This window comes from Elaeis guineensis, chromosome 3 (assembly GCF_000442705.2).
Source record: "Elaeis guineensis isolate ETL-2024a chromosome 3, EG11, whole genome shotgun sequence".
In the NCBI taxonomy this organism is placed as follows: Eukaryota; Viridiplantae; Streptophyta; class Magnoliopsida; order Arecales; family Arecaceae; genus Elaeis; species Elaeis guineensis.
This window is the reverse complement of record NC_025995.2, coordinates 97,151,579-97,174,197: the sequence shown is the minus strand read 5'-3', so window position 1 is coordinate 97,174,197 and position 22,619 is coordinate 97,151,579. Positions and strand designations below refer to the sequence as shown.

The window sequence follows — 22,619 nt, the reverse complement described above, 5'->3', positions numbered from 1 at the left end:
GTTTCCCACCCCTGGGATCTAAATCCCAACCTCACTGGCTTCTCTTTGTACGAGCATGCATTTTATGGTCAACAGAATTTCTCTGTTGTTTCAGGCTATTCAATAAACTTAATTCTTTATTACCCAATAAATAAATAAATAAACTTAATTCTTTTTCTTCTTTCATTCAGAGTTCTATGATCAGTGTCTAGTCGTTCATAGCTTTATAACTCATATCTTAGCATTCTGTATCAGAAAATCCTTGCGGTACAGCAAGAACCAAGCCATGACATTTTTAAGCAAATTAAATTGCAAATGCTACAAGATCAATAACAAATTTCTATATTTGCTGTAAAATACAAGGAATTACATGAGGTATACAAGAAATAAATCATATATCAGACTTTGGTTGGAACATATGAATCAGCTCGTTTAGATGCATAACCGAGACAAGCAGCAGCTTATCTTATTTACACAACCCAAATAAGCCTCAGCCATTGATGCTTCAAGACCAAGCTTACACTCAAATATATACAGTAGATAGGTATTCTATGCTTGACTATGCTTCACCTGCTGCCCTCATCTCCTTTACAAAATATGGAGGCTGGTCTAGGTATCATATTCTCTCTTCTCGAAAAGGGGAGCAGCACTTGGTGAGAAATTGGCTGTCACTGCTTTGTCCACCCTGGCACTTGCTTTTTGCACCCTGGCTTTAGTGAATCAACAGACTATGATTTCTTAGGTACTCTGTTTTTTAGTGTCATTATGAGCTTCTGTCTCTCTCCCTCCACCTCAGCAAACTGCAGGCTAAGCTGCGAGTATCGGCCCTGCATTTCTTTCAGCTCAGTTTCTACAGCAGCATGCCTCCTCTTCGACTCAAGCATATCATGTATTAGTTCATTGATGTCTCTGAAGCTTTGGAATATTGCTGCTTTATCATTATGTTGCTTCAAAAATGAGCTGAACAAACCAAAGGAAGAGAATATGAGTATTATGCATGTAATCTACAGAGAGACATAAGTTGTTTGACATCGAAGGAACTGTGATGGATTATATGCCTGCATCTGTAGACTTAAGCCAACACAAAACATAGTTCAATCTGCAGGAAGACCCCAAAATGAGCAGCCATGGCATGTCTTAAAAATGTTTGGTGGAAATCCTTCTTGACATGGTTATCAGCCCCAGCTCGCCCTATCTCAACTTCTAAAAATATTTCCTTTTGCAGTGGGACCAGGGTTCGCATATGTCAATGGATAGGTGTGAAAAGAAGACACACAGCAAAATCTGGATGAAAGTCATGATAGGTCTTGAGGGGGCATAAAGCAATGTTTCTGTTATAACAATTCTTATTTACCCATCCTCTGCGATTTCAAGTCACTTACTACTAAAAAATAATGAACATTATAACGAAAAATAATGAACAACGACTAAAAAATAATAGCATTTTTTTCAGACTGTTCACACAATTAAAACAGATGAATGGTGCTTGTCCTTTTTCAGATGGGAACTTGGTGTAAAAATTTAAGTTTTGGAAAAGATAATGATACAAACGGTGTATACACATACATACATAAACATATGGAGGAGGCTGCAAAATCATTATAGTCACAAGGGATGTTATTTTTAAACCTTGGCATGGAGCAAGACAGCCCTAGATAGGAGACACGGAGAAGCAGGAATCATTGAGCCAAAACCAAACAGAATAGATGAGGCTTGTTGGATATGGAATTGGTTATGGTGGACAGCGTTTGTACACGTTGACTTATTTTATATATAATGGACCTGCTACAGAAACTCAGAAAGTTTGATTGCACTTGTCAGACCCACCCTAGTGTTACATCATGCCATGAACGACAGAAGAATATGCTTTGGAAAAGGTCAAAAGGATAATACAGAAAAAGGAACTTTGCAAACCTATAACAATGCATCAGAACTGACGGGCAAGGAAATCCAATGACGAAAAACAGCTATATAATTACCTCTGGAAGCGAATGTCTGATTTTTTCTCTGTCTGCAGTGCTTCTGCAAGCTCAACTTCCAATGCAAGAACCCTTTCCAATGCATTGCCACTGCCAGGAAGTTCTTTAAACGAAGGAAAAATGCTTCTCAAATGTTCATTTGCCTGATCAAGAGGAATTGGATAAAATTTGTTCAATGACGTGGACAGCAGGGTTCTTTCTCTTTTTGATATTTAGCAATAACAAGATACGCACCATGTCTAGATGTGACACTTCTCTTTGTAAATGCTGAATGGAAGGATCCAAATGATGATCTTCTAATGGAAGCAAAGAAGACAAATTCTCATTCCTCAGCTTTTCCAACTGCAACAGCAGAAGCATTCTTTGAAGTTAAATAAGAAAAACCATAGACATGAATAACTTGACGACCTGTCTACTTGGGATCAATTTATCGATGCTACTTCACCATTCATAAGTATTCATGGTCCAAAATCCTCCAAAATTTAAGTAGATTCCTATCCATACTTATGATCATGTAATTGTTATTTCATTCTTCTCACCTATATGACCCTCCAGCCTAGATCCAAATTGGCTGCCCTATTTTTCTCCACTTGATACTAGTGCCAGTGTCTAGCGAACTAAAATGGGCTTCATTTCATCCTCTACCAAACCTACTCCCGAGTATCCTCCACTTTGATCATTTTTAACACCATGCCTCCTAGTTTTACCCCATACCAGCATTGGACATGTGAAATAAATGTGACAGCGTATCGATCAGCCATCTCATTAAAGATTTACTATCATTTAAGTAAATAAATTTACCCCCATATTTAGCTGCAATCTCTGGACATGCAGTCTGACATTTATTAGGAGTCTGCTTATGATATGTAAGAAATAACTTCAATAATGTCATAGAAGAGATGCCTATCTAAAGTTCATTGACCCACACAAAGTTTAGCAGAAACATAGAAAAAGGTATGTGAAAAGAAAGATGATAATCCTTACAGTTTGACAAGTTCCTTATGTGTCATTATGAGGATAAACAGGACTTCATTAGAAAGTTGCCGAGAGATGTGCTCTGTGTGGGATCTTGAAGATGCAAATTTAATAATAACATGCTGCAAAGGGGCTCCTACAAACAATGATGCTACGCAGTATAATGGAAGGCTAATTATCTGTTGTACTACTTTAGACATCAGGATACCTCTTTTTGAAGGAGCTCCATGCCAGCCTTCAATCTTTGCTGTTCTTTGATATGCTCCTCGAAACCAGCAATTCCTTCTGTATGATTCTTCAACACAATCTCTGGTTCAAGTGCACTTCTGGTATCCTATCAAATAATTAAAAAAAAAAAACAAACTGACTAATGATGATGTCATCAAATCCAAGTGACTAGTTCTCTAACCACTACAATGTTTCCACTTTCCACTCTTAAAGCAAAACTTATCACTAACCAATACAATGCAATAATGATGATATCATCATATTGAAGAATTTTAAACAAAATAATCATTTTCAATTTTGTCATTCTCCCTGGCCTTGCAACTTTTTGGAGTTGATTTAGACAAGCAAATCAGAGAAAAACACGTATTTAAGTCTTTGAAAGGGATATGTGAGACCATACGCACCCACAAAGACACCATATCTCCAGAAAATCGAATATCACATACCTCCCTCTACGCATTCAGCCACTTTCTATTTGCTTGAAAAGTATAGTCTGATACAGGCAAGGAGCGGCTTGGAAAAATATGATATGGATTGTGGGAAGCCACATATATATTTCTAGTGAATTCCCATGCATGAGTCTTGTTCTAGCGAGGGTAAGAATGTTACATGCCATGCATCACCTTGCTAAATTGAATGAAATATACTGGATACACTGAGAATTAATGAAATTTCTCTCAAATAAATTACCTGTAAGACCTGTGAGCTTGGTTGAGGACTCAGATGCGAACTTGCATTGCTGCATGTTGGCTGTACATCTTCCAAATCTCCACATGAGCTTAACATAGAACTTGTGTTTAGGACTTTGTCTTTGACAACATTTTCTAAGGGTTCCATCATAGCAGTGGTTACAGTATCTTTTCCAGAACAGCTACCTCTAGAATTTCGTGCCCCTTGGTAGACAGCTGATAAACCAGAACCACTATCACCCAAAAGTTGCTCAATTGATGTAGATTTGCCAATAATAGATTCATGGTCTCCTTGCGACTGGGGATCTTCAGTTGACATCATGTTCTCTAAAAATTGGTTCACCAAGTCGAGTTCAATTCTGATTTTTGTTCTTTCCTCATTGCACTCCTGCAAAGAAGCTTCAAGCTTTAGCTTTTCTTCCTTGCAGCAGTCAAGATTCAACATAGTACACTGCAGTTCAGCCTTCATTCTGTCATAAGCTTTGACCAATTCTCTTCTATCAGTCGTAACTGTCTGTAGTTCAGTTTCCAAGTCTGAGATTTTCATTGACAGCTCCTCAATTCTCTTTGCAAGGGCAACCTCAGTTTTCTTTCTGCTTTCAACTTCATCAAGAGCATTTTGCAATTTCAATAGCATTTCTTCTGCATATTTTTTAGAGACATACAATTGATTTCTCAGCTCTTGAAGCTTAGACTCACACTGCTCTTTGATAAAAGCAATTCTCAGTGATTCCTGAATGGCAAATGATGATCCCTCCATCTCCCTTTTTTCACGAGCTTGATGACACTCAGCATCTGCTTTATCTTTCAGTTCTCTAAGATGGATAGACAGGTTCTTAAACTCTTCGGTCTTCAAAATCTGTTCAGAGAGTCTGTAACTGAGCTCATTATGTTGCTCTCTTAACTTCCCCAACTCATGGACACCTTCCTCAAGAAATGATATCTGCATTTGCTGTTCATCCAATTTGGATCTGAGTATTATTCCCATAATTTCTAACTCACATCTAGACATTTTCAAATTATCCACCTCTTCTTCAAAACTGGCCAGCATATTTTTCAGCTGCCAAATTTCATCTTCGTACTTTTGCCTTTCTAGACTACCAGCTCCAATAGCCGCAGCTCTGGCCTTCTTATCTTCATCTTCTGTAGATGTTGCCTTGTATTTGTTAATGTAATCCAGAAGGCCTTCTTTTTCACAAACAATACTTTCAAATTCAGATTTCAATGAGTGCAGAGCTGTGGATAGTCTTGCATTTTCATCAGCTAATTGTGCTTTACCAGTCATATGTGTTTCTAGCAAGACTTTAGCATCTGCATGTTTTAAATGAAGCTCCTGAAGGTCCCTCTCCAATGTCTTGAGTTGATGAACAAGCTCCTGCATCCTGGTGTGGAATTGACTTCTCATATAGGTAACTTTAAATTCAGCTGCTAATGAATTTTCAAGGATAGCTTCCAAGTGATTTTCCACAGTGGCAACTTTATTGTAAAGAAACAAATTCTCATCTTCTAATTTTGTTTGGTCTTCTTCATTCTGCAACAGAAGATGCTGCAACCCAATATTTGCAGTTTCTAGATCCAAAACCCTTTTCTTGAGATGGACTGATTGAGACTTATGTTCTTCAAAAGATAGCAACTGCTGATCTTTCTCCATCAGTTGTGATATAAGACTTGTGACTTCAGCCTCAGATTCCTCTCTCAAGCTTCTTTCAATCTGCAGATCTTGATGGGCACGTTTTAGAGTTTCTTTTAGACTTCTAATCTCATTTTCCATCTGAACGGATGCCTCATTTCCGGACTGTACAGACATCAACAACACTCTTTTCTCCTGCATGCAATTCATAAGACTGATTTTTGTCCTTTCAAGTTCCTCATTGACACTCCCCACTACCAGCAGCTTCTGAGCAAGATCCCTGTTTTCATCAGTAGCATGTTGTAGTTCAATTTCCAGAACTGCAAGTTTTGATGACAACTCTCTGTTTTCTGATGCATTTTTCTCTTCAGCAGCTGAGCTAATCTTTAGCTTCTCTGCAATGTCTTGTGATTCAAGTTGAAGCTTTTCTACAAAGGTGTTGGACAAATCTAGCTTCTCCGATATCTCTTCTAGATCAGATTCAAACTTCTGCTTCATGGAAACAATTTGTGATTCCGTCTTATGTAGTGAAAGTTTAGCGATATCTCTTTGTTCTTCCATCTCTTTCTTCTCCTGAAGAAACTGTAGTATTTTCTTACATGCTTCTTGCTGGAACTGCTTGAAACATATGAAGACAGCTATGTAGTTCTTGTTTTCCAGATCATGTTGTAGAGATATGCCATCAAAAGCAAGGCCATCAATTTTCTCATTGGAATGAATCAAACTGGAGCATAAATCCACCAATTTCTCCTGAAGATAAGTAACAGTTTTCTGCAGATCAACATTTGCAGAGAACTGCTGATCAAATGCTTCCTTCAATGCGTTGAAGTCATCAATCATAGAGCTAATTTCATTCTGAAGACAGCTTTTTTGACGGCTTTCTTCTTTTAGCAAGTTTTCAAATTCTTTCCTTTCTTCAGCACAAGACTTATATTTACTTTCGTAAGCTCTGTATTCCAGAATCAATTTTTCATGCTCTGCAATATTTTGAGTAAGAAACTTATTCTCTTCTGAGACATCTTCCAGTTTTGCTTCCAAAATCTGATTTTTCATTGACAAATCATCACATTTAGAGATGCAATTAGCTTCATCCTCCCTCAATATTCTGGCCTCATCCAATGCATTTGCCAGCTTCAGCATCAACAATTCCTTCATGTCAGTTGAATGTTCTAGCTGCTGTGCAAGTTCGACCATCTTGTCCTTCAAGTGCCTTATCCCGTCATATACATCACACAGAGTTTCCTGTAAAACCTCTGAGAAAACTTTCCAGTGCATGTTATGCATATTCATTTCTGAGAGTTCAGCTTCTGTTTCTGAGAGAAGCTCTTTCAGCTTATGAAACGATAACCCCATCTCTTCTATGCTATTTTCATCATCCAATTGGAGGTTGCCTACTTCAGTACATGTCTGAACAGGTTCAGCTTTATGAGGTAATTGAGGATCATGCTTAGAGTTATGGCTGATGAATCTTTCAGGAAGTTTTTTGTTTCTCTCTGTCTCTGGAGACAGATTAACACAAAATACAAAATCTTTCTTCGCCTGAATAATTTCACGTTCATATGCTTCATCCTTGAGTTGCACTTCAATGTTTGTGGGCATGCCTGTCTGTGAGACTTTACCATCCATTTTGTAGCTGATATGCTCTGATACACCATTCTGCAGTAGAGATGATTCAAGTTCAGCTTTTGTAGATACAGTTTCAGCCTGAATTCTAGCAAAAACTGGCTTGGACTGCTCCTGGTGAAATGAAGTCAACACATGATCCTTGTGCATGCATGATCGTGCCTCTTCTGAATTTTCTTCAGGGTAATGCTCATAAAAGAGTTGAGGAGAATCTGTGAAGGCTTGCTTTGCAAGGTTTTCATTTGTCTCATACATGGACAAAACCTGGAAAGAGAGTAATTCGAGGTCTTTCTGTAGACGATCAACTGCTACAGAGTAGTTCTGACGAACCCTTTTAAGGGCGGTTTCTGAAGCAATAGCCCTTCTCTCAAGCTCCTTGCCGTGAGATTCTAAGCTCTCCTTATCTTCAGCGAACCTCATCAACTGTTCATTCATTTCTTCAATCTGACCTTGGAGAACAGATATTGTATAAAGACAAGATGAATGTTCATTTCTAAAGGTTTCCAGCTCCTTTAGTGCTTGCTTGTGATTAGCCTCAACTTCCTGAATAAATGCTTCGTAGTAGCAACCCATCTGGTCCATTTTTTTCATGAGATTTTCCTTCTCAGTTTTGGACTCCTCCAGTTTCTGTAAGAGTTCACACATTTTCTCCTCCATCTTGGTTGCAGCATCAAGATTCTTCCTCAGAGGCTCATGTTCATGGAATACTTGATGAGAACCACTTAAAGCATGAACCATAACTTCTGGACAATGATAGTCGCTGCAAGATCTTTCTAGACCCTCTCCTTTAACAATACCTTGCTTAAGATTATTGAGAACATATTCTAGAACCTCAAAATCACCATGAAGAAAATCAAAATCACTTCCATGGCATCCGAGGCAAGCCTTGTTTTGAATTTCTCGAACTTTATCCTCAATAAGTAACAGATCCTGGAGCCATTTGACCCGCAAATTATGAAGCATACAGTCTTGATCTGCAGAAAGAACATTACCCCCAAGCTTGTCATCAAATGAAGTATCTGCCAAGTCATATGTCATCTTTGGTGGAAAAGTATTTCTCCTTTCAGGAATTTGCTGCTTGACTTTAACAGATTTTATTTCTTCAAGGTCATTTTTAAGTTTTGAACACTCCAATTTTAATAAGGAGACTTCTCTAGTCAGCTGTTCTCCAGAAGCAAGCTCAACACTAAGCTGTTGAGCCAAGTTTTGTGTTTCGGCACCTAATTCATCAGTGATGTGTTGTAATGACCTTGCTTCCATTTTAAGCTGTAAAAAAGCTGACTCAGCTACCTCCAATCTTACTCTGAGTCTGTTGTTTTCTTCATAAGCCGTGGCTAGATCATTGTCAACAGAGTAGTCTGAACTCCACCCATGTCTCCAATCAGTGCTCCCTTGCGTAGAAAGCTGACTCCCATGCTGGTCCTCTTTCTCGGGTCTAGGGCTCTGAATCTGACCGAGGGTAAACTCACCTACATCACCAGATATTGTCCTCTTAAAGTTATCGATTTCATGTGTGTTGGGAATATCATTCTTTTCAGCATATAAACTGTCTGATGTGTATGATGAACCATCAACTCCCGCAGCTGAGTCTTCATAATCTTCATTTGACTCCCCTGCCTCTTCAAGTGAGGGAAGCCCTGCAAAATCTTCTCTGAACCTGACCCTTGCATTAACCTATTTCCAAATGACAGAAAGATTTACAACCAATAGCAAATGTGACCAATATTGCCATCCTATTGGTATTCTAAGCAGTCATTCACAATCAAAAAAAAAAAAAAAAGTGAAGGCAATACATGACAAGTTCAAATTTGGTATTGGCAGCCAGACTAACCATACGGAGGTTCACAAAAATCCTAACTATAGATTGAAAGTAAACCACTTCCTATAGGAAATTAAATGATCTCTTTAATCTTTAAAAGCACAATAACAATAAAATGCAAAATTAGTTTAAATATAAAGATTGATGGTAAAATGAATGTTGAATTATACAGGACACGTTTATCTTTGTTATTCTTTCCATGTTTTGAGTTGACTTCAGCAATCTTCAAGGCACAGTAGTAGACACAACTTAGTATTAACTGGCACTCTGGAATGGCTACTTCTTCTAGACACATTTTCATGGGTGAAGCCAGATTGGAAAGCTGAACAAAGCAATTTTAGATCTTAGTGCAATAGCCTCATGCCTTTGGTCTAGGGAAAGATTCCATAACACGATATTATGTCCTAAATGACATGCATACCTATGAGATAATTATAAAAATGAGTACATTGAGGTCAATTTAGAACTAAAAATGATAAAAAAAAGTACTTCACATTGAATTGATCAGTAAGACCAATCTTCTAGAGATTTTAGAAGCACTTGACAAGCTCAGTTAAACCAAGTTATCATGCATTGAAATGGCTAAAATGGGTCCAAGGTGTCAGATATAGTAATCCCTGATTAGGTGAAAACCAAATCACAATTCAAACTTTCTTAAATTGATTGTCAGATATAGTAATCCCTGATTTGGTGAAAACCAAATCACAGTTCAAATCTTCCTGAATTGATTGTCAGATATAGTAATTCCTAATTTGGTGAAAACCAAATCACAATTCAAACCTTCCTGAATTGATTTATTGTATCTTCTTTTTTGTTCCTTCCTGCATTCTATTTATACGGTGTAAACCATGTACAGAGTATTCAAATCAATATATTGAATTCCTCCTTTTTCTCATAATTTTGATATGGTATCAAAGCCATTCATTCCATATTCCATCTAATCTCAGCCGTGGGATTCATCCCTCCTCTTCTTCTCCTTTTTCCTCAGTCGTAGGATTATTCTTCTTCTTGATTGCGATACTCATCTGTGCAACCTTCTCAGCACGCCGTTGTTCCTGTTCGGCACTCCTCCCTCTGTTCCGTATTGCTCCAGTTTCGATCTTGTGCCGTCGCCGCTGTTTCACCGTCTTCCTGTGCCATCTCCGTATCTCGAAGATATCCGGCGTCAATTCTGGGATCACAGATCTAGATTGCGGACGGCGCTACTGGCGGTGCAGGCTCTTGAGCATCTGCTTCTACTCCTCCACCGCTGCTTCTCCCTGCTGTTAGCCTTGACTGCTTCTCCATGGATAGCGAAGATTTGAGAGAATCCTCTCAACCTGTGAAAGTCATTCTTGATGGGACCAATTATTCCTTTTGATCTCAACAGATGACTAGTTTTTTAAAGGGAAGGAAACTGTGGAGATATGTGACAGGTGACACAAGGACGTCCACGTCTTCCCCCCATCTAGTTATAAGTTTGATTTATAAGCGAGGATCAACTTAGCTACATTAATGGTTAAAACTAATTCTAAATTTCTCAAGTTTTAAGCCTCTGTGAACTATATATTTAAGGGCAAGGTCATCCCCGAGAGATGGAATACAATTGTGTGTGGGAACGCATGTTCATACTTTTGCTACCCTTCATGATTCCTCTTTTCTTGAACTTTGAGGAGGGAAGACTCAATATTACATAGTATACAATGCATATTCTGCAATGAAAAATCTAAATATATTTTCATGTTTGAGCAGCATATCCACATGGCTGAATTTTAGACCCCTACTTCCACAAACTTGAAGAACGAGACTCCTTTTTTTTGGTATCAATCTGGTACCAAATCAGGCTGATCCTGCTGACTGATGGAGCATTATTTTGAGGGGATGATGAAGCAGCTACAAGAGCATGAAGCAAGACGCAGAACTAGTTTGATTGCATCAGTAAAATGCTGCATGAGATCCTCGTGCTTCTAAGGGCAAAGAGAACTCCAAGAGATCATAAGCCTGTTAAATGGAGATGTGATGTACTATGATTCAACAGTTGACAGATCATTTTAGGATTCCTACAATTGAAGATCAAGATGTCCCTTAAGTTGAACAATGGATATTCAGCTTGAGCAAGAAAGCTTCAAGCATCAAGAAAAGGTGAGGAGCATTTTTGAAAAATCCCACCTTCATTAGTCTCCCATCTAGAGAATCCAGTCACTAAAGAGATGATACACATTCATTCAAGAATCTCAAGTGTCAGCAATATGAGGATTCTTGCCCATTTTTTAAATCTATGAATGAAAGCTTTGTGATTGCTGGTCTAGATACAATATCCTAATGCTATCATCACAAGAAAAACACGGTTGAACTCCACCATCTGATTGTGAAGAATAAACATTTGCGTTTGAAGATAATCATGATGACAATCTTAGGGATGACATTAGATTTTCAGCAATACAACCTGATATGAGATAAATTTCAGATATTTTGTCTTATCTAATTGATTGACTGGATCTTTTTGCACAGCTAAAAAATCGGGCTCACGGTTGTTTAGAAGCATCAGGATGTGAAGATCTATGCGACCTTGGATGACAAGGCAGAGGTAACCTTTAAGAAGTTCACCGTGAAGATTTGTGCTTCATAGGAAAGAATGGTCATTGATCGAACCGATCATATGAGATTGCTTTCTGCACATAGGCAAGGTTCGATAAATACAGTTGCATCTGTGTCATGCTGGTCCATCTCAAATTGTTGATTTGCAATAGCAGACCTCTTAGTGCAAGTTACTCATTAATGATATAGTGTTAGCTGACTGGACAACGTCGTGGTTTGGAATAATGAAAAACTTCATCATGTTAAAGAAATAAAGATTTGAACCTTATGCGGACCAAAAGATAGTATACTGACAATCAAACTTGAGTAATCAAGGATGTAGTTACAGTTGCTGAATAAGATATAACTGCTTTCTTTATGTAAGAATGTCAACCAGTAAGATGTCTTGTGTCATCTATTTTGGAGAGCCAGGCAAGGTTTTACGTCCCAATGGGATAGGGGGCGTGATGGCCGTACCGTCCCATCCATCCCATCCTATTCTTGTGAGAAAACGATACTGGGACGAGCTCAGGACTCCGAAACCCATCCACACAAGGAGAGAAGAAAGAGTAAAGGAAGGAAAGATGAAAAAAATGAAAAAAATGAAAGGAAAGAAGAAGAAAAATGAAAAAAAAAAAAAAGGGAGAAGAAAAAGAAAGAAAGAGGAAAGGAAAGAAAGGAAAGAAAGGAAGGTAGAGAAAAAGAAAGAAAAGAAAGAAGAAAGAAAAAAAGAAGGAAAGAAGAAGAGAAGAAAGATGGAGGATATTCATCAGGATGCATGACCGGGACTGCTGTCGGAACAGGATGGGAGAGCGGGACATTTCGTTCCATGGAGAAACTGAGACATCTTTGTCCCACAGGATTTAAAACCTTAGAGCCAAGAAAATAATTATTTAAAAATTAAGGCATTGAGGAAATGTTTCAGGTCAGTTACACAAATCGCATTTTTGCCCAAGAGAGAAATATAGCTTCCCATATCAAACAATGTCTCCTTCCCCTTTTGCCAAGACTCTTTCCAAGTCTAAGAGAACACCATATGGTTGTTTTCTAGTAGCATGAGATCTCCTTATCTGCCAACCAGCCTTCTAGATTATATGGAAAACCATTTCTTTCTTGCTAATTATCTAGGCAAAAAAAAAAACTTGGTAACAATATTAAAGGGTCAAGATCATGGAATGCTGTACCGTGCCGAACCGGCCGGTATACCCCATACCGAGCCGGACCGACGGAGAACCAGCACGGTTCAACTGGTTCAAACGGTATACCGGCGGAGGAGGAAGAGAAAGAAAGGAAAAGTGAGAAAGAGAGAGAGAGGAGGAGAGGGAGGGAGGCGGGAGCCACTGGAGGCTGGCAGTGGCCCACTGCGGCCATCGGAAGGCCGCGAAAGCATCCGCGGCTCGTCGGTTCGCTCGATAGGGCTTTGAAACAAGCAAGAAAGAGAAAAAAAGAAGGGGAGAAAGATCACTGGAGATGGGAGCGGACGGCATCGCGGTCGCAATCACAGATGCAGGCTTCGCCGAGGCTGGGGGAAGGGGGTGGCGAAAGCGGTGCGAGCAGCATCGCGGTCGCGGAACAAGGGCTGTCACCCCTATTCATGTGACCCCTTTTTTCAAAAACGAAGATCAATAGTGAAGCCGGCAAACCATTTGCTGGCTTCACTGTTTAAAAATTTTTTTAAAAAAATTAAAATCAATTAAGTTGGCAAACTATTTGCCGGCTTCACTTAAGTTTCGGTTTTTAAAAAAAAATCGTGAAACAGGGGTGATGCAGCGCCGCGCACGTGGACTGCACCGTCCGATAGCCACGGCAGCCAGCCGGAGGCCATCCAGCAGCCCCGCCCCCTCCTTCCCCTCCCACCTTTTCTTTCTTCCTCCTCTCTCTATTTCTCTCTTTTTTCTCTCCCGGTTCGGGTTTGGTGCCTTCATCGGTTCGCTGCCGGTTCGATATGGTATATAATCATATCGAACCGTACCGCCGGCCAGCCAAAACGACCGTCGATACTGAGACGGTGAACCTTGGTCAAGATCAAGTTGAGAACCAACCAGCCTTCTAGATTACAGGGCAAAACATTTCTTTCCTGCTAAATATCTAGGCCAAAAAAAAAAAAAAAAACCTGGTAACTATAGTAGTTTGGAATCATGAAAAACATCATCATGTTAAAGAAAATATAGGTTTGAACCTTACCTGGACCTGGACTAGAAGAGAGTAACTGACAATCGAACTGAGTAATCAAGATTCCATAACATCTTCTCATCATCCAACCAGCCTTCTAGATTACATGGCATTCTTTCCTGGTAATCATCTAGGCCCCAAAAAAAAACTTGGTGACAATATTAAGGGCCAAGATCAAGTTGAGAGCCAATTGCATAAGACTCAAAATCTGGTAGATATTTATAGCTGACTCCATTAGTTTTGTTGGGAGACGACAACTATAGCTTATAACTCAAGTTTATGAACCATTAGTGATCCCAAATAAGAGAATGTGTCAAAGGCCAATTGTGCCAGTAAACAAGGGGAACCAGGTACACTGTTTATGAACAATCATTTAGCTCCCTGGTCATTTTTAGCTTTTACGCAACACTATATAGAAACCATTCCTATTGAGTTACCTTATAGCATGACTAGAACAATGATGACAAGAGAAAATAATGCAGATGCCAATTGAGCCCAGAAAAGGAAAAAAGCTATTGCACTATGATATTGTCATGAATATCAGTAGAGAAGCTCCTTCATATACCAAAAGAAAGTGAACCAACACATGATCATCTATGTTAAAACTGGATAAATACATTTTGAAGTGAGTTCCCTATTCTCATCGGGCGAAGAAACACATGCATGCATTACAGCCCTTCAAGCAAAAACCACTTGAAGATGCACACATGTTAAAAGTAATGGTATACTATTGATTGAGTGGACTTATATCTAGCATGAAGGATTTTTTTTAAGGCCAATATTATGTGATGCATCTGCCGAAATATGTATCCAATACAGTAGGCTACTAAACACTTGTGCTTGGTGCCTAGCCTTAAAACTCAAAGTGGATAACACAACAGGAGTGGATTTAGATATTTGTGGCTCTGCATCGTACAGCATGTATCACACCAGCAATATACAAGCACTGCATAAGGGTAGATACCCTTGTAGCACTTGTGGGTATGGGTCCATATCTATTCTTTTTTAACCAATTCTCACAGGCAAGAACAAATATGGACCAGTAAGATAATTTTACTGTTATAAGCCTTATCATGTGGCCAAGCACATCAGCATAGCACAGCAAGGCACAATATACACAGTACTGTACCATGCCAAAACATGATGGCTATCACTGTCACAAGTGGCACCTTGATTCTTGCCAAAAGCTTGTAACAAAAATGATAGATCAAATGTATACTCCATGAAAGGACAAATAGGATAATAGAAGAATTAAGATAACAACAACATTTTGAGTTGCTGGAGAAAAAATTGTGGAGCACCTGAGAAGATTATTCCATGGGTGAGCAGAAAATATGCTCAAGGAAGCATAAGCAAAACTGAGGGTTCATAAACACATAATCAGTTAGTAAATGTTATGAGGGCAGAACGCTAGTGACAAGGCAGGTTCAATAGAAAGTTGAGTTGGTGCACTGAGTTAATTGATAATCCATGGGAGCAAAACATAGCTATGAAAGTGGCTGGGCCAATGGTTGTGTAAACTTACAAAGGTGACAAACTTAACAATGTAGAATTGCACGTCAAATGAAGCTGGCAATGCAAACGGATAATAAAGATGAGTTGATTGACAAAGTCACCAGGCAAAAGTGTTGAATCCAAGTAGTATCAATGTAGCAAGGCAATTAAGGCACAAGGCTACGATGCAAAACTGCAAGAATACGAAGTCAAGTATCTACAAATAGGACATATTGACAGGATATGAATCACCAGTAGGGTTACAACTGGATCAAGGTAATCTAAAACTAGCTTGACCCAATCCAAATTTATGTCAAAGTAAGCAAATACATATCAAATTCACCCACCAAAAATATTAGTTCAAGTTGCATGAATGTTCGCATACACGAACTGGATCTCAAGCTGGTAGAAATTGGGGTAGAGAGCTCAAATAGCTTGATCCAACCCATGTCAATTTAAACCATTATCCTCCTTGACCCAACCAGAAACCAAACATGACCTCAGCTAATTAGCATTTAAGTATCTCTGTCATTTAATTATTAGCTTTATTTCTTGATGCCTGTAGTTTTAGTGATTGTCCTGAGCTTATGTCATCTTGTAAGCTCCCCATCATACTCAACCTACCATAGTTTTAGTGATTGCCCTGAACGTTCGTCATCTGTAAGCTCCCCACAATACTCAACCTAACCCAGCTAGTCCCAACTCAACTAGACCAGATCTGAACTTCCTCCACCTTCAAGGCTGTGTCCAGTTGCAGGTTAAAGTGGAACAAGGCTCTTTTGGTTTGCTTATTCCACTTTAACCCACCAAAGGAAAGAAAAAGAAGAGGTTTTTTCTGAGCACAAATTAAGTAGTTAATTTTCACTTGACCTTGAATAAACTACTCCACTCTACAGTGGGTTAGGAATAAGTTAACCTATTTACTCCAGGCTTAATCTGCAAACACATTCTGCTCCAAAAAAAAAAAAAACTTACTCTACAACCAAACACAGCATAAATGTTTAAAGTTAAGGGGAGTCAAATTTTCTATTTGGCTCAGCTACTTCCATTGGAAGGTTTGGGCTTGGATAGGATGCTTGATTGTCTAGCATTTATTTTAGTAAATTTTCACATGCAAGGTATAATACTTGATGAAGCCAAAGTTTCCAACATACTACCTAACATGTTCTAACAATTATAGCATGTTTTTATGTAATTTATGGTTGTCTTGTTTAAAAGCATGGTGCAATCTAAAATTTGTTTCATGTAAGTACTCCTAGCTATGATAAGATGAAAAAGAATCTCCTTTTGCTTTTACCTGCACACAACCTGTCATTTGTTCTCACAATAAGCAAGGCACTCCGCTAAACCATTGATGAAGGAAGGTCTTTCCTTCCCAACCCCCCTTCCAACGCTGTATTTTTTTCTTGTATTACTATTTCCTTTCCATTTTTGGATTTCTCCTTTTATTTTATTTCTACCCATGAATTAAAACTTGTGTTTATTTTTTCCCTTCTTTTTCTTCTTGTACTACACCACCACTACCACTATTCTTGTATTTATGATTCTTGTACTAGCATTGATTTTACTCCCGCAATCAATAATAAGATTGTGCTTAGCTTGATTCTTAGTCTACATAACTTTGGATAGATTAGCCATTTGATGGGCCATTTAAACACATCAAATAGCTAATGCTTAAGAACCAAAGACGGTATAGTTTTTTAATTATTTTAACCACCTAGCCAACCAGCATTACTTTTAAACTCAGTTCTCTACAAAACCCTAAGGCATATGCATATCACTATCTTATGTCCAATTGGAGGTCCAAGAAAACATCAAAACAGTGCCCACTTAATTAACTGTATATCCTTTAAACCCTTCAAAATGGACTTCTAGTCCATCTAGAAGTTTGATGTAGCCACTAGCCAGATAACATTATCTACGCCAATAATCGCAGAAATTATACTGATAAACATCATATTAATTTTTTTTTTTAAAAAAAAGCTTGTATCAATAAACTAAGAATTCTAGGATCTATGCTACAATACTTCACATGGATTTCTGCCAACTATAATTGTATGATTGTTCCTAGGTTCATTACATTGTTGTCAATGGACCTAGCTTGCTGGCCTACCACAATGAACCTACTTTGGTGTGTCATGATGATTTTGCCTGCATAACTTTATCAGCGGCATAGGCACAACAGAGGAGAGGAATCCGAATATTGAAAGTTCACAATTCTACTGAATTACTGATAAGAACGACAGATAGTTCCACATGCCTTTCATTCCATGCAGATGGCACTAGCATTGTCAGACACACATTTCCAGTTTTCCCCTAAAGGCAAAAGAAATTACACATGAATGTATATAGTGGAGAATAAAATATAGGAACAATTCACAGGCTGTTGCCTTACTACTATGCCAAGAACAATAACTGATCTCATGGGATATACCAAGCAGGCAAGTGGAAGACAGTTACAAATAATAAAAAGAATATGCTCTTGGGAATTCTTTGAGCAAAGGGCATCCACAATTAGTAATTATAAAAAGGTTATTACACTGAATCCTAATATAACTCAAGAGAAACTTTTCAAGAAAAACATTAGTCAATACAATAAACCCTAAAAGTAAATGCACTGATCAGAGTCTTTTCGTGTCAATCAATAGCTTACTGAAACTAAGAGGTTGGGTGATCTGGAAGTCATAGAAAATGATATTACCAACATTTGATGTCCAAATGAACTCTTAGACCTTTTCTGCTTAGTTTCTGTGGCAGAGATGAATATTCTTTTGTAACTCTGTCCCATTCTCTTAAGTAAATATTATCTATTAAATTTAATACAGCAAAATCTTAAATTTATCAAGCAAAATATTGAGTAGATCCAAGGTCAACTAGCAATGACTCTTAGAAGCACTCTTCCAACCCTATATCAAAGTTATAATAAAGAAGAAAACAGCACACATATGGCAACTTTAAATAATTTTAAATTAACAATTATAATGATTCAAATATTACCAGACCTTGTCTGTCAGGTCACTGGCAACCTCTGATGAAGCTGGTACAATTTCGGCTGGATCATGACTTCTCTGGCTTGATGTTGTCTGAAATCCCTTTACACTGAGCTCCCTTTGCTGTTCAAATTCTCTGACATAACATAATCAGGTGTAAGACTGGTAGGTAATATTAATAAAAACCATATTATATTGTTACTGAAGCAGTACCTGAAGCCAGTTTTGGAGGAGAGAAGCTGTACTGTGACCTGAAATAGTTAGTAACGACTGTATTTTAGAAAGAGAAACCACATTAACAATCCATTTTGTAGGCTCACAATCCAAAGAAAGAAAAGGCATTACTCAATAAAAAATTAAGAAAGCATATTACTCTAGTAATTGCAATTTCCTTTCAGTCTTAAGCACGGAACAAGAGTGTGAAGCACACAAAACAAATTCATTCAACAAAATTAAATAAATAGACATGAAACTTTGGTCTCATTACCTGACATGTGTTGGATAATCAGCCATAATCTAAGAACCCAACAAGCCTGACAGGCCTTTTCTCTTTAACTAGAATTTGAGAGCAGTAGCAAAACCATGTATAACAGAGAAAAAAAACAAGCAAACAAAAACGAAAATGCTTGGGAAAGGGTTTTTTGTGTGTGTGTGTGTGTGTGTGCGTGCGTGCATGTGTGTGTGTGTGTGGTGGTTGGGGGGGGGAGTGGGGAGGAGGGCATTCTCACATGTAAAACTGTCCCAAAGTCGCAACCATGAAGAGGTAATGCAATAGAGGAAGGCTTCAGTGCATCTGCAAAGTTGGCAAGGTTGATGTTCGCCTCCCCAAGAAGACTAGACCGAGAGGATCCCTGATTATATTGAGAATATTACCAAAAGGTGGACTGAGTACTAATTACAAGTAAATATGTCAGGCAAATTTTTTCTGACAATGACATGCGTTAAAGAACATATGCACCCAAGTTTTTTAAATCAAAAGTCCAAGGAGAAAATATACCAATAGCACCACTATAAATCATATTAAATGGAAAATTCATGGCTATAAAAGAGTTGAATATACCATGGCAACCACAAGCTTATAGAGCTTCTCATCATACTTTTTGGACCTTGAGTCTTGCAGAAGTCTTGTAGTTTCATAGATTGGATCTGACCATTTACAGTTTCCATTCCTCACATTTGCTTTGTTCGTCTTTGCAGTCACTTTTCCTACATCAGCTGGGATGAAGGACACAAATAATTTGTCCCATCCAGGCTGAGGAATCTGAAACAAGCAAAGACAATTAGTTCTCACCTATCAACTCATGTGAAGAATTACGAAATGGATGGATCTATAATAACCTGGGCCACATATTCTATAATCAAAACTCTCAAGGCAGCAACACATGAAAATCATAATGAACCATAGCACTTCTGGTAAAACAGAAGGGCCTTATAATCTAAATGTGTAGCGGTGTCATAAATGTGCCATGCCTGGTTGACCACATGCAAGGCAAGCACTTTCTAAAACCATTCATCTTTAAGCTCTATATAATGTTTCTAGCTTATGAAAGACTAGCCTGGCCTATTAAGGCATAGTTTCTGCATTCATCAAGCATCAGATCAGTAAATCCCAGATGGCAATATCCAACGTATTCATTGTTAGTGGTGCCGGTGGTAGACAATAAAATATTGCAGGCATGCATGACATTATAAGTTAATTTTTGTAGCCCAATTAGCTCTGTTCAATACGTGGCAAATACATTGTGATGGCAGTAGAGAGAATTTTGATCAAACAATAGAGTTAGAGAAGCAATCCACTTGCCAAAATTCACTGTAGTAACATTCCAGAGATTAAGAAAGAACGCTTTAAACTTCATTGTTGTGCCAACACGTAGCTGAATTATCTATATATCCTTTCCATGTCAGTGACTTAGCTGGAACCTAAACATACAAAGAAGTTGCAAGCAGGGAAAGAATAGAAGTACCACAAATCATCGAAGCAAGAAAATTAGTAGCTTCTTAAATTTCATATACTCAAATGCCTGAGATCTAATGCACATAATACCCTCAGCATAACAGCACTCAAAAGAACCTTAAACATTGCCATATATAGTGAGGTTAGCTGAGAAAAACTAAGCAAAGAAAATTCAGAAGATGATCTTTTGAGGCCAAGATGTTCTTTTAACAGAGAGAGAGAGAGAGAGAGAGAGAGAGAGAGAGAGAGAGATCAGGATCTTTGGATTTTCAAATACAACTTTAGCAAACATTGAACGTCTATGAACAAGCAAAGAATCAATTAAAGAAAGATCACGTGCATGTGTAAACACTTGATAAAAAGAATAAAAAGATAGGATAAAGAATAAGACCGCATGTGAACAAAGATATATGTCCAATTTTCTGAGAATTAACGAACAATTTAAGCAGTGTAAAAAAAAACAAGTAAAAGCCATGGTGTAAAGGCAGAGCTTACATGTGTAGCATGAAACTGTAGTCGAAAAACCACTTTCACTTTTGTCTTTTCAGTTTTCCACTTCGGAATCCTCGACATTGTTCCAGAATCAGCTAATTAACAGCTAAAAACACCACCTTTCGTCTTTAATTATCTCCCACGAGCCACACGACCAATATCATGTAGCCCATTTCCTTTCTAGAAAAACGAAACAAGGACAAAATCAACAATCTAAATTCTTATAATTAAACCGTAATTTTGAAATCCTACAAAATATCTGATCGTTCATATGCTGAAAACAAGTAAAAATTGAGAAACTCAGAAGATAAATTTAACTAAACTGCTCAAAAAATGCACCTTTGCTCCTAAACTTAAATAACAACATGTCTTCCAAAAATGATCATTTAAACAACGGGGAACTCATTAACAGAAACGACATCCAATTTATCAGATCCCAAATTATTATCAGATCCCGCAAAAAGGATTTCCCAAAAGGACTCTAATTTTACAGGAATGAACCAAAAGAACTCAATCATTCCGACAGACTAAAGAATGCGATGATTCTCCATGAAAGCGCTGACCTTTTCCACTACTACACAATCAAATGCAGGTTAAAAAAGAGCTCTTTATTTAGAATCTCACCTTAACACTCCTCAAATGAAACTAACAACAACAGAGTCCAAAAACCTAGAACGCCAGAAGTGAGATCCCAGCAACGATTTCAAATCGAGACACAAACCTGAGACCTCAGCACCGGCGGCTGGACTTCCGGGACGATCCTGCTAGATTCAGGAGAAGACTGGAACTGAAACCCTAGGAGTGGAGAGGGAGTGCAGGGGGAAGAGGGACAGCTCGCCACGCTCGTACCTAATTCTGGATCTGGTGCTTGGAGATCAAGCGATGGCGAGGAAGCCGTCCTCGCGAAGGATCCAAAGGCCGGTGGAATTGCGGAAAGCGAAATGGGGCTAGGATTCTGGGGTATTGGGGCCTCGCGTGGTTCGAAAGGAAGTCTAGGGCTCGATCGAGCTCGCCATGGGCGACCAAGAGACCGAAGGTTTTTGGTAGAGAGAAGGGAAGAAAGAGAGGGGGGAGAGGATATACGGCGTAGGTATACACGAGAGAGAGAGGGAGCTGGAGAGGGTTTAAGAAAAGGACGTCCCGCCAAAGCCCGTTATTTTCCGATGATTAGAAAAAGACTGATAAAATAATATTATTGTACAAAAAATAAATTGGACAAATAATTGGGTCAATTACGGTAATGCCGCTGGAGAGATTCCGGCTTAAATGAATTGTATGGCTTTATTGTCACCCCCATTTTGTTGGCAATCACCCCCAGGCGGAAGGACCTAGAGTGTTGGATGAATGGCCGGTGTGTAGAATTAAGGATGGTCCTAAAACCGCATCTGAGTGCTGAATAGCTAACCACCTCCTTTTATTATTTTAACTATTGATATTATCCCTCCAGCCAGGTAATAACTTGATATCTTGTTTGGGATAAAATTTTAGAAAAGGTGAAAAAGTAGCAAATCTGAGAGAGGGGGAGTGCTCTAGGTGGTTGAAGTTATTTTACTCTCTCCTTAAATTTAAAACAATCTAGTTAAGCTCCTTTACACATGTTAATTGAATAAATCTATTCATCATTTGTAAATCATGTGTGGCTAATTAGTTTGACAACTTTATATTTTATGGTCTTTAATCAACTTCCAAACACAATCTAGGTGAAAAAAATATATATGCTAGGTTACTTATATTAATTTGAAATTTTCTATTTATTAGGTATCTTAATATCATGCTGATGAAAATAATTTTTTAAATCAGCTACTGCATGTTTCTAATAAGTATTTACTCTCTTGGAAAATATGATAACGAGCCAATAAATTATGAAAAAGTATGATAAAAATATAGAATGATCCAACTAGCCTTCTTAGTTAGATGAAATAAAAAAAGATTTTACTTATGATTTTTTTAAAAGATATGTTGTGTATAATATATGAAAGTAAGAGTTGCTTCTAAAATTTCAATAGATATGAAATTTCATCGAAGTATTTTACAAGTAA

General features: G+C 38.2%; 1 protein-coding gene across 2 annotated transcripts; it reads right to left on the bottom strand.

Annotated features, from left to right (window-relative positions):
• Window positions 1–302: 302 nt before the first annotated feature.
• On the bottom strand, window positions 303–21,690 carry LOC105041655 (uncharacterized). Of its 2 annotated transcripts, none has more exons than XM_010918626.4 (11): window positions 21,302–21,690; window positions 20,584–20,760; window positions 19,195–19,395; window positions 18,863–18,985; window positions 18,348–18,385; window positions 18,147–18,270; window positions 3,852–8,777; window positions 3,142–3,267; window positions 2,193–2,300; window positions 1,959–2,101; window positions 303–939 (listed from the first exon to the last, which is right to left on the bottom strand). In XM_010918626.4, the coding sequence occupies exons 2-11, from the start codon at window positions 20,659–20,661 to the stop codon at window positions 708–710; spliced, it is 6,099 nt and encodes a 2,032-aa protein (XP_010916928.1). In that variant the 5' UTR covers window positions 20,662–20,760; window positions 21,302–21,690; the 3' UTR covers window positions 303–707. The 2 variants fall into 2 exon arrangements, with proteins under 2 accessions (XP_010916928.1, XP_019704942.1); XM_019849383.3 differs by having other exon boundaries at window positions 21,430–21,690.
• Between the last annotated feature and the right edge of the window lie 929 nt (window positions 21,691–22,619).

Coding starts and splice junctions, on each gene's coding strand:
- LOC105041655 (XM_010918626.4), bottom strand. CDS start 20,661: ATGTCGAGGATTCCGAAGTGGAAAACTGAAAAGACAAAAGTGAAAGTG. Junction 8,778..18,146: donor CCAGTGACCTGACAGACAAG/GTCTGGTAATAT, acceptor ATTTGGAAATAG/GTTAATGCAAGGGTCAGGTT. Junction 3,268..3,851: donor CAAGCTCACAGGTCTTACAG/GTAATTTATTTG, acceptor ATTATTTGATAG/GATACCAGAAGTGCACTTGA.